The sequence below is a fragment of the Colias philodice genome, chromosome 19, assembly GCF_061535455.1.
Source record: "Colias philodice isolate Cphi_HAF_F1 chromosome 19, ilColPhil1 Martin Lab GWU primary, whole genome shotgun sequence".
Taxonomy (NCBI): Eukaryota; Metazoa; Arthropoda; class Insecta; order Lepidoptera; family Pieridae; genus Colias; species Colias philodice.
The window spans coordinates 6,790,910-6,804,492 of NC_143104.1; the positions used below are offsets into that span (position 1 = coordinate 6,790,910).

At 36.0% G+C, this 13,583-nt stretch overlaps 3 protein-coding genes across 3 annotated transcripts in view; 2 read left to right on the plus strand and 1 right to left on the minus strand.

Annotated features, from left to right (window-relative positions):
• The window catches only part of LOC149480010 (elongation factor-like GTPase 1), a 109,849-nt gene extending 105,315 nt beyond the window's left edge, over positions 1-4,534 (plus strand). Inside the window, exons 10-11 of the mRNA XM_089707174.1 lie at positions 3,787-3,971; positions 4,249-4,534. Coding sequence (XP_089563300.1) covers positions 3,787-3,971; positions 4,249-4,437 — 374 coding nt within the window. The 3' untranslated portion in view covers positions 4,438-4,534. The remainder of the gene's footprint in view (positions 1-3,786; positions 3,972-4,248) is intronic.
• Positions 1-13,583, plus strand: part of LOC149480005 (uncharacterized) — a 340,612-nt gene that overhangs the window by 263,686 nt on the left and 63,343 nt on the right. The window lies entirely within an intron of this gene.
• Positions 7,289-10,402, minus strand: LOC149480013 (uncharacterized). Its single transcript, XM_089707651.1, has 2 exons — positions 8,108-10,402; positions 7,289-7,471 (listed from the first exon to the last, which is right to left on the minus strand). Exons 1-2 carry the CDS (start codon positions 10,400-10,402, stop codon positions 7,289-7,291), a joined length of 2,478 nt encoding a protein of 825 aa, XP_089563777.1.

Below are 13,583 nucleotides of genomic sequence, written 5' to 3' on the forward strand. Positions count from 1 at the left end.
TGGAACTTAGAAAGTTTTAGCCAATCCTTTCGGTAATTTATTCCTGTAAATCAAAATAAGCTTAAAAGCAACAATATCATTTAATATTTAACCAAGTAATAACTACATACTATATATTATTATCATTAGTTATAACACTTATAAAACCTTCTACAAAAGGTATAGGTACCTCTAAATCAGAACTATCAAAAAATCCTAACATTGTGTTTTTAACGACACTTTTATAGCCGTGAAATTTTCGTCATCCGTAATTTCACACGACATCATATTAAAACTTTGACATCTTAACCTCTAAAGGATATAAAGCATCGCTAGACAACGAAAACTAGTATTCAAGTAAAAACTAGTAAAGGAGGCTGCATCTCGTGACGAATGCCGGCGCGGACCGGACGCACGCCGCCGACCGGAAGACATCGAAATGGCCACATCGAATCAGGTTAAACTGGAGGAATGTGCCTACGTCACTGGGCGTTTAATATTTTGTCAACTTATGGCATTGCGCGGGGAATTCGCTCGTAGCGGATGACTTGTTTCGGCGCAAAAACTTTTGAGGCACGATATAGCTAAGCGCGCGAGCGTTTTTAGGGAGTTTTAGGTAGTGTTGAATAAATGAAAATTATTGAATTATAATTATTTTTAATAGGCTAATTTGTATTGAAGTATAATAAAAGTATTAAAACAATGTTAGTTGCGAATACTATGTTACATTTTATACGTATGCGGTAAAATGACTACTCCAACCTTAGTCCATTGAATAAAAAGTTCTAGAGTGCGTGAGTTAGTAACGTAAGATGTTTCTTCGGAAACATGTCAAGAGTCCCTAGGTAATAAACATACTAAAACCCCGGGCCACTAGGAGGAGCCCCGGAGTGGGGGGAGGGGGGAAATGGGTCCATTTTTTCATTTTTCGCTTAAATCTCAAAAACGGTACATGTTAGAGAAAAACTTTCAAGGAAAAGTTGAAAGGCCATAAAATTATCTACAAGTTGTACCTGAATCATTTTTTCCTATATCCTACCGTTTCTGAGTTATACGCAGTAAAACATGATTTTGGCTCAAACAATTTCCACATCAATCGATCAAAAAATATTTCTTTCTTCCAAAAAACTCAAATGTGCAACTTGTGACCGGTACTGATAGATTGCTCTTAATTAGGTCTATAATTGGTAAAATAAACACATTCCTCCATGGAAGCCTTTAGGAGGAATCGATTGTCAAAATATTATATTATGGTAGTTTGAGTTACTGAACTTAATCTTTTTATTTTTTTCTTCCAAAAAACTCAAAAGTGCAACTTGTGACCGGTACAGATAGATTGCTCATAATTAGGTCTATCATTGATAAAAATACCAGATGCCACCACGGAGGCGTTTACGGGGAATTGAATTTCATTAGGGTAGTTACGATACTTGAACTTTTTATTTTTTTTTCTCCAAAAAAACTCAAAAGTGAAACTTGTGACCGATACTGATAGATTGCTCTAAATAAGGTCTTTAATTGGTAAAATAAACACATTCCTCCATGGAAGCCTTTAGGAGGAATTGATTGTCAAAATACTATATTAGGGTAGTTTGAGTTACTGAACTTGATCTTTTTATTTTTTTCTTCCAAAAAACTCAAAAGTGCAACTTGTGACCGGTACTGTTAGATTGCTCTTAATTAGGTCTATAATTGGTAAAATAAATACATTCCTCCATGGAAGCCTTTAGGAGGAATCCATTGTCAAAATACTATATTAGGGTAGTTTGAGTTACTGAACTTGATCTTTTTATTTTTTTCTTCCAAAAAACTCTAAAGTGCAACTTGTGACCGGTACAGATAGATTGCTCATAATAAGGTCTATCATTGATAAAAATACTAGATTCCACCACGGAGGCGTTTACGGGGAATTGAATTTTATTAGGGTAGATACGATACTTGAACTTTTTATTTTTTTTCTTCCAAAAAAACTTAAAAGTGCAACTTGTGACCGGTACCGATAGATTGCACATAATTAGGTCTATCATTGATAAAAAAAACCAGATTCCACCATGGAGGCGTTTAGGAGTTATTGAATTTTATTAGGGTAGTTACGATACATGAACTTTTTAACTAACTACCCTAATAAAATTCAATTCCCCGTAAACGCCTCCATGGTGGAATCTGGTATTTTTATCAATGATAGACCTAATTATGAGCAATCTATCTGTACCGGTCACAAGTTGCACTTTTGAGCTTTTTGGAAGAAAAATAATAAAAAGTTCATGTATCGTAACTACCCTGATAAAATTCAATTCCCCGTAAACGCCTCCGTGGTGGAATCTGGTATTTTTAGCAATGATAGACCTAATTATGAGCAATCTATCTGTACCGGTCACAAGTTGCACTTTAGAGTTTTTTGGAAGAAAAAAATAAAAAGATCAAGTTCAGTAACTCAAACTGCCCTAATATAATATTTTGACAATCGATTCCTCCTAAAGGCTTCCATGGAGGAATGTGTTTATTTTACCAATTATAGACCTAATTAAGAGCAATCTATCAGTACTGGTCACAAGTTGCACATTTGAGTTTTTTGGAAGAAAGAAATATTTTTTGATCGATTGATGTGTAGTATGGGGAAATTGTTTGAGCCAAAATCATGTTTTACTGCGTATAACTCAGAAACGGTAGGATATAGGAAAAAATGATTCAGGTACAACTTGTAGATAATTTTATGGCCTTTCAACTTTTCCTTGAAAGTTTTTCTCTAACATGTACCGTTTTTGAGATTGAAACGAGAAAAGAAAAAATGGACCCATTTCCCCCCTCCCCCCACTCCGGGGCTCCTCCTAGTAGCCCGGGGTTTTAGTATGTTTATTACCTAGGGACTCTTGACATGTTTCCGAAAAAACATCTTACGTTACTAACTCACGCACTCTAGACGCCCCTTGGAGGGACTCATTCAATGGACTACCTATTCATTCTGTTAATGCGTAGTGAATAATTACAAATATTTTCTGCAATATTTGGCTCTCATTGATGAATCAGAAATAAATTATGATTATTATTGTGGGCAACTAGTTAACCTTCTAGTGTCTGTTTGTTTGTGAGTTTCTGTTTTTATCTCGACCAAAGATCTAATTTAGGATCTCAATTCTTATTTAGAACTAGCGGTCCGCCCCGGCTTCGCCCGTGGTACATATTTACGTTTTCTCTACATAAAAACCATCCTCGTACTTCAAGGAATATAATAAAAAAAGAATTATCGAAATCGGTTCAGCCGTTCTCGAGTTATGCGCTTACCAACACATTTTGCGATTCATTTTTATATATAAGAAGAAGATATAAGATACTGACACGCCCACATAAAGCTGATAAGAGCAAGATTTTGCATGTTATTAGCGATTAAAATCTATAAAACGAGACTCAGTTGACCTGTTTCGTCAGACAGGCATATTTTATTTCTTTTTGTTTTAATTTAAACCTACTATCAATAAGAATGAACATAAAAAGAAGCAAAAGTAAACCATTTAAACTAATTGTCTTTGAATAGGTATGACGTGTTCATCAATAAAACAATACTGTCCATCAAAATCATTTTTATTTTCTCTCAATAAGATTTAAAAACTATGTATATAGACGTTTATTGAGCCCATATAAGAGTGATATTGGTTGACGATATGAAAGTATGTTTGTTAACAGGTCATAGCTAGTTTATTATATGTACAGATTATATTTCCAGGCAAGCTGTACGCAGCGCTAGGGCGACGCACCCTTTCTATAAACTACCTAAATGAGATTTTATAAAAGTATACATTATGTTTTCAGGTAAGCTGTACGCAGCGCTAGGGAAGCGCAGCGGGCGCGTGGTAGCCAGCGACCTGCAGAGCGGCTCGGCGTCGTTCCGCGTGCGCGCGCTCATGCCCGTCGCGGAGAGCTTTCGGTTCGCGCTCGAGCTGCGCACGCACACCTCGGGGCTGGCCGCGCCGCAAATGATGTTCAGTCATTGGGAGGTTGGTATATGCTTATTTGTTTTGGAGAGATATAGTGTATTGGTGTGAGTTTCTCGGCTTATAAAATAGAAACAGATGACTTAAAATATCTTTAGATTTATTAATAAATAAATAGAATAAAAATTTAAAAGATTTTCAAAAGAATCTTATAAGAAGTCGTATCTAATTAGGAATTGAAGTGAAATTTCTATGTGACAGCGAAATTCACTCTAAATTTTAATTATCTATTCCAATATGAAGTCTTAAGTCTAAACTCATATAAAATGTTAATCTGCAGGTAATCGACATAGACCCGTTCTGGCGTCCCCGCACGGAAGAGGAGTACCTACACTGGGGCGAGAAGTGGGACGGAGTGAACCGAGCCAAAGCTTACATGGACGCCGTGCGCACGCGCAAGGGACTCGCAACAGACAGACAGCTGGTCACACACGCGGAGAAACAGAGGACCTTGTCTAAGAAGAAGTAATCTCGAAGTTAGAAGTGATTCTGAGTAGAAAGCATTGTCTGAAAAGTGAACTCGAAGAGAACCCAATGATGGAAACTAATTATGAGAAAAAGAACATTGACAATGTTCTTTTTCTCATAATTAGTTAGTAGAAGTAACTCGAACAGTAAACTATAAGAATAAGAAAAAAGGTTTAGATAGGTTGTGCTCCTGTCGAAATGTAGCTAATTAGCCAGAATATAAATAAATAAAATAGCAAGTTATCTCTTTTTCGCTCACGATAGTTGAATTATGCCATCTTAGTTGGACGTCTTATTGTGTGTTCGTTAGTTTGCCGTTCTTGAAGATCGAATGTTATGTTGGTAACCTATCTACACCTTTTTAATAATAATATCGTTGCAGTAACCTCCAAAATTATTGACGAATTAAAGCCATTACTGTCAGTGTACTTCCACTTGATTTTTATAAAATAAACGTAATTAGAATCATAATTCAAGCATTTTTATGAGGTTAAAATTTTATACTGAAAAGTATTTTATTTAATTATTTATTAAATGTATAAATGTGTAATTGTTCAATAAAATATATTTGTTCCAACATTTTTGTATTTTATTTCGTTTCCCCTTGCTATCATTTATACCTAATCATTACAAAATATGTATCAGACAAGGCACTCATATCTTATCGACTTCGTTCAGTTTCATATAAACTCATAATCACCCTATCAGTCCTAATAAAAAAACATGACCACTGTTACAAACAATGTTTAGAATAAAAGACAATTTTTACGTATTTTAATGGCATATTTAGTAAGTACACTCTAGACCGACACAACTACTGCAGTCTTTAAAAACTTAATCTCATGTTCTACAATATCAAGAATCATATTTTTTTTTTATTCTTGTACAATTACTATTAAACTGTGGTAAGACAAGTCGACAGTGTATAACTTCTCTAAGCCGTACAAACTACCTACTTCGCTGGTTATCAGCAATATTAATATTTAAAAAATACTTTTATCACTCAAGTACATTGAAGTTTTAGTGGCTATAGGAATCTTTTCTCTACGTATTCACATCAATTAGGTAAACATTACATTAAATCTTTTATCAAAGAAATAACTTCCTAAAAACTGATCTTTTTCTTTAAAATATAAATAACAACATAGACAAATACAACAAGCCTTTTGAGAAACATTTATTTTCTTTTAATATCTGATTTTATTTAACGTTAGAAACACGTCCCCCACTCCAACAAAAATGAGCTATTTCGTAATTTTTTGTGATGAAAGAAACAATTAAGGTGATTGCAACGATCTGTTCCCAGCCAATATCCCGCTAGATGGCGCTGAATTCTACATTTCTAGTTTATTTGAGTTTTTGCGTAATTGGAATAGTCATCAAACCTAGGAATAGTCATGGCGGTTACTGAATATTATATTTTATTGAAATATGTTATATCATTGCCTTAAAATCCACCCAATTCGGTAAAATTATGCGTTTTAACATCTGTCATTGCATACAGGGTCGTTTACACACACAGACGTATACAAAAATGATAAAGATTTAACTCTAGATGGCGTGAATGTAAAGCGCGTCACACACGGTGAAGATACTACCTATAATATTTTATCTAATCTAGTAATATTTTATATTACAGTATCTTAAGGTATCCGGTATCAGCGTTCTGACCATCATTTTTCTTTTTTCGCTGTAGAACCGCCATCCTGTTACAAATGACCCACAAAGGAGAATGACCACGGGTGGTATCGGTAAAATTTTAGTTGTGCCACGTATTCGTTATATTGTTAATTCCTATTTGTATTTATAATGATCATATGTATCAATATTAAGTCTTAATTAAACCGGATAAATTGAAATAATAGTAAAAGTAAAAGTTTTTCTTTTGAAACATGTATGAACTTTCGCATTAGTAGGAAGTAGGATTGTTATAAAAATAAAAGTTATATTTGTTGGCGTAAACTATTTTATTGTAATTTTGGGAAATAAATAATGTCAAAATTGATTACCTACAATAAAACGCAGTTTTATTTTATTACCTACATTACACTATTGTTTTTTTTTTATCAAAACATGTATTTGAAGTAGCAAATATGATATTATGCTGATCCAAGCATTTTCACTCAAAACTAATATCACTAATGATTTGTAAAAGTAAATTATTTCAAAATACATTTCATAACCAACAAGTAAGAATAATTATTCATACAACAACAAATCAAAAACACTATTTACTATTGTAGAATCGCACCAAGCCGAAATAGCGGGTGGCTTCTACTACATTAGGGAAAATTACGTTAACACAAAATCGATGTTCGGAAATAGTGAGCAGCAAAAACAATGCACCACGTACCTTGGAGATGCTGCAGCACTCGATGAATTTGCGCCCAATTATCCGATGCGATACACGTGTTTCAATGGCCGCCGCGCGCGCACACAGCAGAGGAGCGGCTCGATCGAATGCGGAAGTACAAGTGAAGACCACAGATTAAGGTCTCGACTGTCGTGGTGCATGACAGTTGCAAAATAATTTGACAACCTTTGTTTGCATACTCTGTGCCAAACATCGATTATAGACACCACGATCAATTACACGGTAACGAAACATCCCGCCCACCAAAATGCCTATGGTATTTTCTGGTCAGACGATAAATAGAACATAATGGGAACGAGAACGATAAGAATGATCCGTATAATTATTGATGATACTTATTGATTACGATAAAAACTAGTTACCTAACTAATTGATTCTGTATAACACGATAGATGTTACACAGACACGATATCTTATTGCTAACGATAACTTAATGTCTAGATACCTTACGATACTAAAGAAAGATAAACGATTTAAGCTAGTCCTCGATTGGTAGAGGGCATAACTTAACCAACGGTCTTTGAATTATATGATTTTTCGCTGTTTTAACTACTGCAATCCGAGCTACACCATCAGAACCGGGTAAAAGATCCACTACTCTGGCAAGAGACCATTGTAGTGGCGCACGATTTTCATCCTTAATTATCACCATTGAGCCTATCTGAAGCGGTTTAGAATCCTTAGTCCATTTGGCGCGTTGTGTTAGTGAGTTAAGATACTCGTGTTTCCATTTGGACCAAAAACTCTGGTGAAATGATTGTAACAACTGCCACCGATGAAGCCGACTTATATTAACATTTGATAGATCTTCATCAGGGACAGCTGTCAAAGGCTCTAAGGTAAGGAAATGGCCTGGATGCAAGTAGCTACGATGAATGTTGTCGATAATTAAAAACATTAATGGATGATCAGACGGTAGAAAGGCTGGATGCCCTTGTTCGTATTCTAAACCTGCGCGCGAAATTCTACCGCCCACCCTGAGAATACCTAATCGATCGATAAATGGATTGAGTTTTCGAAAAGGTTTCGATAAAAGTTTGTTTGATTTAAGATTAGCAATTTCGTTCGAAAAGACTTGACTCTGTACATGTTTAACGATTTTTAATAATGCGTTATGTCTTTCAACGTTATTAATGAAATTATTACGATTAGCTTGAGCTGGGGTTCTAGAGTTATTGATAAAACGATATACAAATGCCAAAATGTTAATGATTGTTTGAAATGATGAATAACGATTAAATAAAGAGTCAATTATTGTTGGTTCGATTGGAGCTCTCTCTTCAGCGGAAAGAGCTACCTTCCGTTGCTCCTTCTCCATAACGACCTTCTCTTCATTTGATGTGACAACAGCTGTATCCGTAGGCCAAGTATCACTACCTTGGGTTAACCAGCACGGTCCCGCCCACCATAAGGCATTGTGCACAAGCTCACTCGGAAATAAACCTCGTGAACACAAATCAGCAGGATTATCACCTGAGGATACATGATGCCACCAGTCTGTAGGGGTGATATCCTGTATGTGACTGACACGATTCGCGACAAATGTTGTCCAACGCGAAGAATGAGAACGCAGCCAAGACAAAACGATAGTTGAGTCAGACCACAAATATACAGAATCAATATGAATACGAGAAAGATACGTATCTTTTACAAATTTGTAAAGATCTGATAGAAGAACTGCAGCACAGAGCTCGAGTCGTGGTAACGATGTATGTTTAAGAGGTGCAACTCGAGCCTTAGAGCAAACGAAGAAAACATGAATATTACCAACAGCATCTGTAACACGTAAATAGATGACAGCTCCGTATGCAAGGGTAGAACTGTCACAAAACCCATGTAGCTCATACGATACAGCATCCGTGCAGGTAAGTTGCCGAGGAATTAGAAGTTCACTCAAAAGATTAAGTTGAGTGCGATGTTTGTTCCATGTATTGATGATCTCGTTAGGCGGCGTTTGGTCCCATCCAACGCCGAGAATCCATAACTTCTGAATTAAACATTTTGATTGATTTGTGATGGGAGATAGAAAACCTAACGGATCGAAAACCCTAGCGACTTCACTAAGGATTGAACGCTTAGTACATGGCCGATAAGTAGATTCAATTTCGAAAACGAACGTATCTGTGGATGGATTCCATTTAAGACCTAATACCTTAAGAATTTGATTATCAGAATTGTCTAACGATACGGATCCAGTCAAACAACTATCACTGGGTAGATCAGACAATAACTGCGGTTTATTACTAGCCCACTTCCTAAGTTCAAACTGTCCACACTTAAAAAGTTTAATAATCTGCGACTTTGCTTCCTGAGCGACCTCTAACGATGAAAATCCGGTTGTGACGTCATCACAATAAACATCAGACAGTAGTACTCGTTTTGCGAGTGGATAAGAATCTCCCTCATCTTCAGCAAGCTGTCGAAGAGTACGGCAAGCGAGAAACGGAGACGAAGCTAATCCATATGTGACTGTATTTAAACGATATTCTAAAAGGGGCTCATCAGGAGAACTCCTCCAGAAAATACGTTGGTAATCACGATGTTCTTGCGCTACTACAATCTGTCTAAACATTTGACGAGCATCAGCCATGAAGACAACGTTGTGTTCCCTAAAGCGTAAAAGTAGATTTAAAATATTCGGTTGTAGCTTTGGGCCGATAAGTTGTGTGTCATTCAGTGACTTAGAATGTATATCCTTCGCAGAAGCGTCGAATACAACGCGGAGGCGTGTGGTCGCAGAGTCAGGGCGTAGAACGCAATGATGAGGTATGTAGTATTTTCCTGTGCCAACTTGTGCTGCAGGAACCACTGTCATGTGACCACTTTCGATGTAATCAGACATAAAGTCGACATATTGCGATTTTAACAAAGCGTCACGTGACAACCTACGTTCGATAGCATAGAACCTACGCAAAGCAACTTCGCGAGAGCCCTCAAATGTAGGTTCTGAATTATTCTTAAATGGAATACGAACAATATAACGCCCAGACTCATCACGTGAGTGTTCTTCAACGAATTTACGTTCGCATAATAACTCATCTGGAGTCAGCATTGAAGTTTGCGGTACTGAATCTAATTCCCAAAAACGATGAACCAATGAATTTAAATCATTATCGATTACAGGCAACGTCTGCAACAGACTACTACATGAAATATTAGTTTTACCTAGAAGTAGCCAACCAAAGATTGAATTAAACGCGGTAGGTTGGTTGACACCTCCCTTGATATGTTGATTAAGAACAGAGTCAGCGAATACATCAGCAGCAAGCAAAATGTCAATGGGACCAGGTATATCGAAACCAGGGTCCGCTAACGGCAACGATTTAATATGGGACCAACTTGATGAATTAAGTTGAGCGATAGGTTGATCGCCACATATTTTAGATATGACGTGCATATCCAAGTTAAATAGAATTCGACCGTTAGTGCCGATAGAACAAGTGACGTCACCAATAATAGGTGCATCCGCTTCCCCTATGCCACTAATTGCCGCGGTTGTTGAAGCCGGCGTTAAATTTAAAAGTTTTACTGCTGATTCTGTTATGAAATTGCTCTGACTGCCCGTGTCAAACAGGGCACGAAACGATTGCATATTACCTGAAGCATCCTTAACCTGAACGATAGCTGTGGCTAACAGCACTGTATGATTCGTATGTGACCTTGACACCAGCGACGACCCGATTTGATTTGATTCGATCTTAGTGTTATGATCGCGATGGAGTAAGGTGTGATGTTTACGCTTACACATACGACACGAAAAAATAGATTTGCAATTTTTTAATTGATGTGATGGCTTCAGGCAATTAAAGCACCAATTGTTTTGAGTGGCAATAGCCATACGATCGTCAATCGATTTACTAATAAAATCTTGACAAGAAAAAATAGAATGCGACTTATGGCAATACGCGCAGTTGCTTGAATAAACTTTAGACTTATCGTTTGAATTACCTCGATTGTTCATAGCAACAAGTGCATTTGAATTGAAACGTTTCGTTGATTGATTTTGAGTAGTCGAAGGCTTTAAAGATTTGTTTACACAAGAAAAATGTGTATCTCGTAATAAGGCTTCGCATTTGGAACGCAAAAAACCCCTTAATTGATCATAAGACGGCAACTCCACGTTAGAATATTTCTCCTCAAAATCGCGGCGTAAGTTCTTGTCTAATTTTGATAAAATATGGTAAACTAAAACAAAATCCCAACGATCTATCGGTAACTCAATAGATTTTAAAATATTTAAATTTTCATCGAATAAGTCGAGTGACTTTTGAAACTCAGTTGCGTTGTTATGCATGAAGTTAGTGTTTAAAATATCTTGCCAACAAGTAAAAGCTAATGTTCGTTTACATTTATAGCGATTAATAAGAGCTTCATATGCGTCGCGATAATATTCATGAGTCATAGGGAACGCCTTAACCACCGATAACGCATCCCCGCTAAGAGAAGAAATTAAATAATGAAACTTTTCCGTGTCCGAAATTGACGTTGAGTTATGAATTAAAGAATTAAACGTATCATAAAACACAGGCCACTGCTTGATATCGCCCGAAAAATGTGGCAATGTAATTTTAGGTAAACGGATATTCGATGAATTGATGTTCGAGTTAATCGAATTATTTGTATCATGTTTAGTTAAACTAATATAAATAGACTGTATCTGAAAATATAATTCATCGAATTGTTCCTCAATTTCAGTTTCATTATCCGCGTCGTCCGACAGATCGAGTATATTAAAATGAGCATTTTCGAAATTTGAAACGATTTGTTTAATTTCCTGATGATACGATAAAAATAGGTCGTATTGTGAACGATCACTCAAAGCTGCATTACCTATTTCTAACGCCTTCGATAATCTTTTAAGCGCTATAGTACGTTTTCTACGCAATGTCGATAAGTCCTTAGTCGTATAATATTCATCCACCGATTTAGATTTTAATTTTTTCAAAGAACCTAACTTCCGAGTTGTATGTTTAGTTAATAAAGACATCTTGTTAAATTTAAATTTATATATCGAATAAACAAAATGTAAAAACGTTTAAACACAAACAATTAAATAACAAAGTTAATCTTCGATGTAATTTTTCAAACAATGAAATAAAATGAAACAATGAAATTATTATTTCACCTTTACGCATATGAAGTTAAGGATGAAAATCGCATGAAACGGTAATGTGAATGAATACAGATTATAACTTACAATAACAAGTTAAAGTGATGATGCGCTGCGCGAGCCGCTGGAATGTTCGACGTACGAATAATTGTCAATTTACCCCCGAGTTTTAATATAAAATGAAATTATTTTATATTACGATTTAAACTAATATTACGTTTTAATATTAGTTATGTAGTTAGGATAAACTGTAACGTGAATGAATTATGTTTTGGAATGTGAAATTACTATAGGCCTGTGTAAAATTAAGCACCGATGAGATATGTGATTGCTTAACTAGTTCCTACAATAATTAAACGCTTTGACTTGTACTTCTGAATATGTATTAAGTTTTAGAATATGAAATTGTTTTAAGCCGGTTGAATTTAAGCACCGATAAAATAAGTGTTTGCTTAAATAGATCTTATAACAACTTCCTACTTTGTTAAACAAAGAACCTAATACGAACGGAATTGAATTTGATTTTAGATTATGAATTACGTGTGACCAGTAATACCATAAGCTTTTGAATATGATAATTGATACGCAAATTCCCGGGTTTCGGCACCAGAAATAATGTAGAATCGCACCAAGCCGAAATAGCGGGTGGCTTCTACTACATTAGGGAAAATTACGTTAACACAAAATCGATGTTCGGAAATAGTGAGCAGCAAAAACAATGCACCACGTACCTTGGAGATGCTGCAGCACTCGATGAATTTGCGCCCAATTATCCGATGCGATACACGTGTTTCAATGGCCGCCGCGCGCGCACACAGCAGAGGAGCGGCTCGATCGAATGCGGAAGTACAAGTGAAGACCACAGATTAAGGTCTCGACTGTCGTGGTGCATGACAGTTGCAAAATAATTTGACAACCTTTGTTTGCATACTCTGTGCCAAACATCGATTATAGACACCACGATCAATTACACGGTAACGAAACAACTATGGAAAAAAAACCAGGAAGGTGAAAAACATATTTACGATTTCGATGCACTCGACTTTTAGTAAAATAATAGGTAAAAATATTATTATGGTTTTGATCACAGACATATCTGTGGTTTTGATTTTAGCTACTAGTATCAGAAAGCTGCGTGTTCAATGCACGTCGGGGTCCCACAACTGTGGAGGAAGGAAGGTAGAATACCTCCATCGAATAAGTGAAGTTTCTCGACATACTCGATTTGCCGGCCGGCCTCAATGAAGATTGTCCGAAAGTTGTATATGTGCTCTGTAAAGAAAAAATTTCGCTAGCGCGATTCAGAGTGAGGTGTCGTACAATATACCTAATGAAGTTTTTCATCTTTTTATTTTACTGCAAATACAAAATAAAAATTAAACAATGGTAATGTAAATTCTAAACAAACTACTACCAAAATACAATTAGAACAAAAATCATTTGACTTGTTTATTTCACCCAGAGGCCAGAGGCGGCTCGTGACAAAATTGTATAGGTGTTCACTTGAAATAAAACAACGAAAATACAATAGCGTTCGGGATGATTTATTACAAAAAAATGAGCACCACATTTTATAAATGTCTATAACACTAAAAATTACAAAGTACAGGCTATTTCAAAACGAATTCAATGACTAGGTATCAATAATTAGTAAATCACCGAA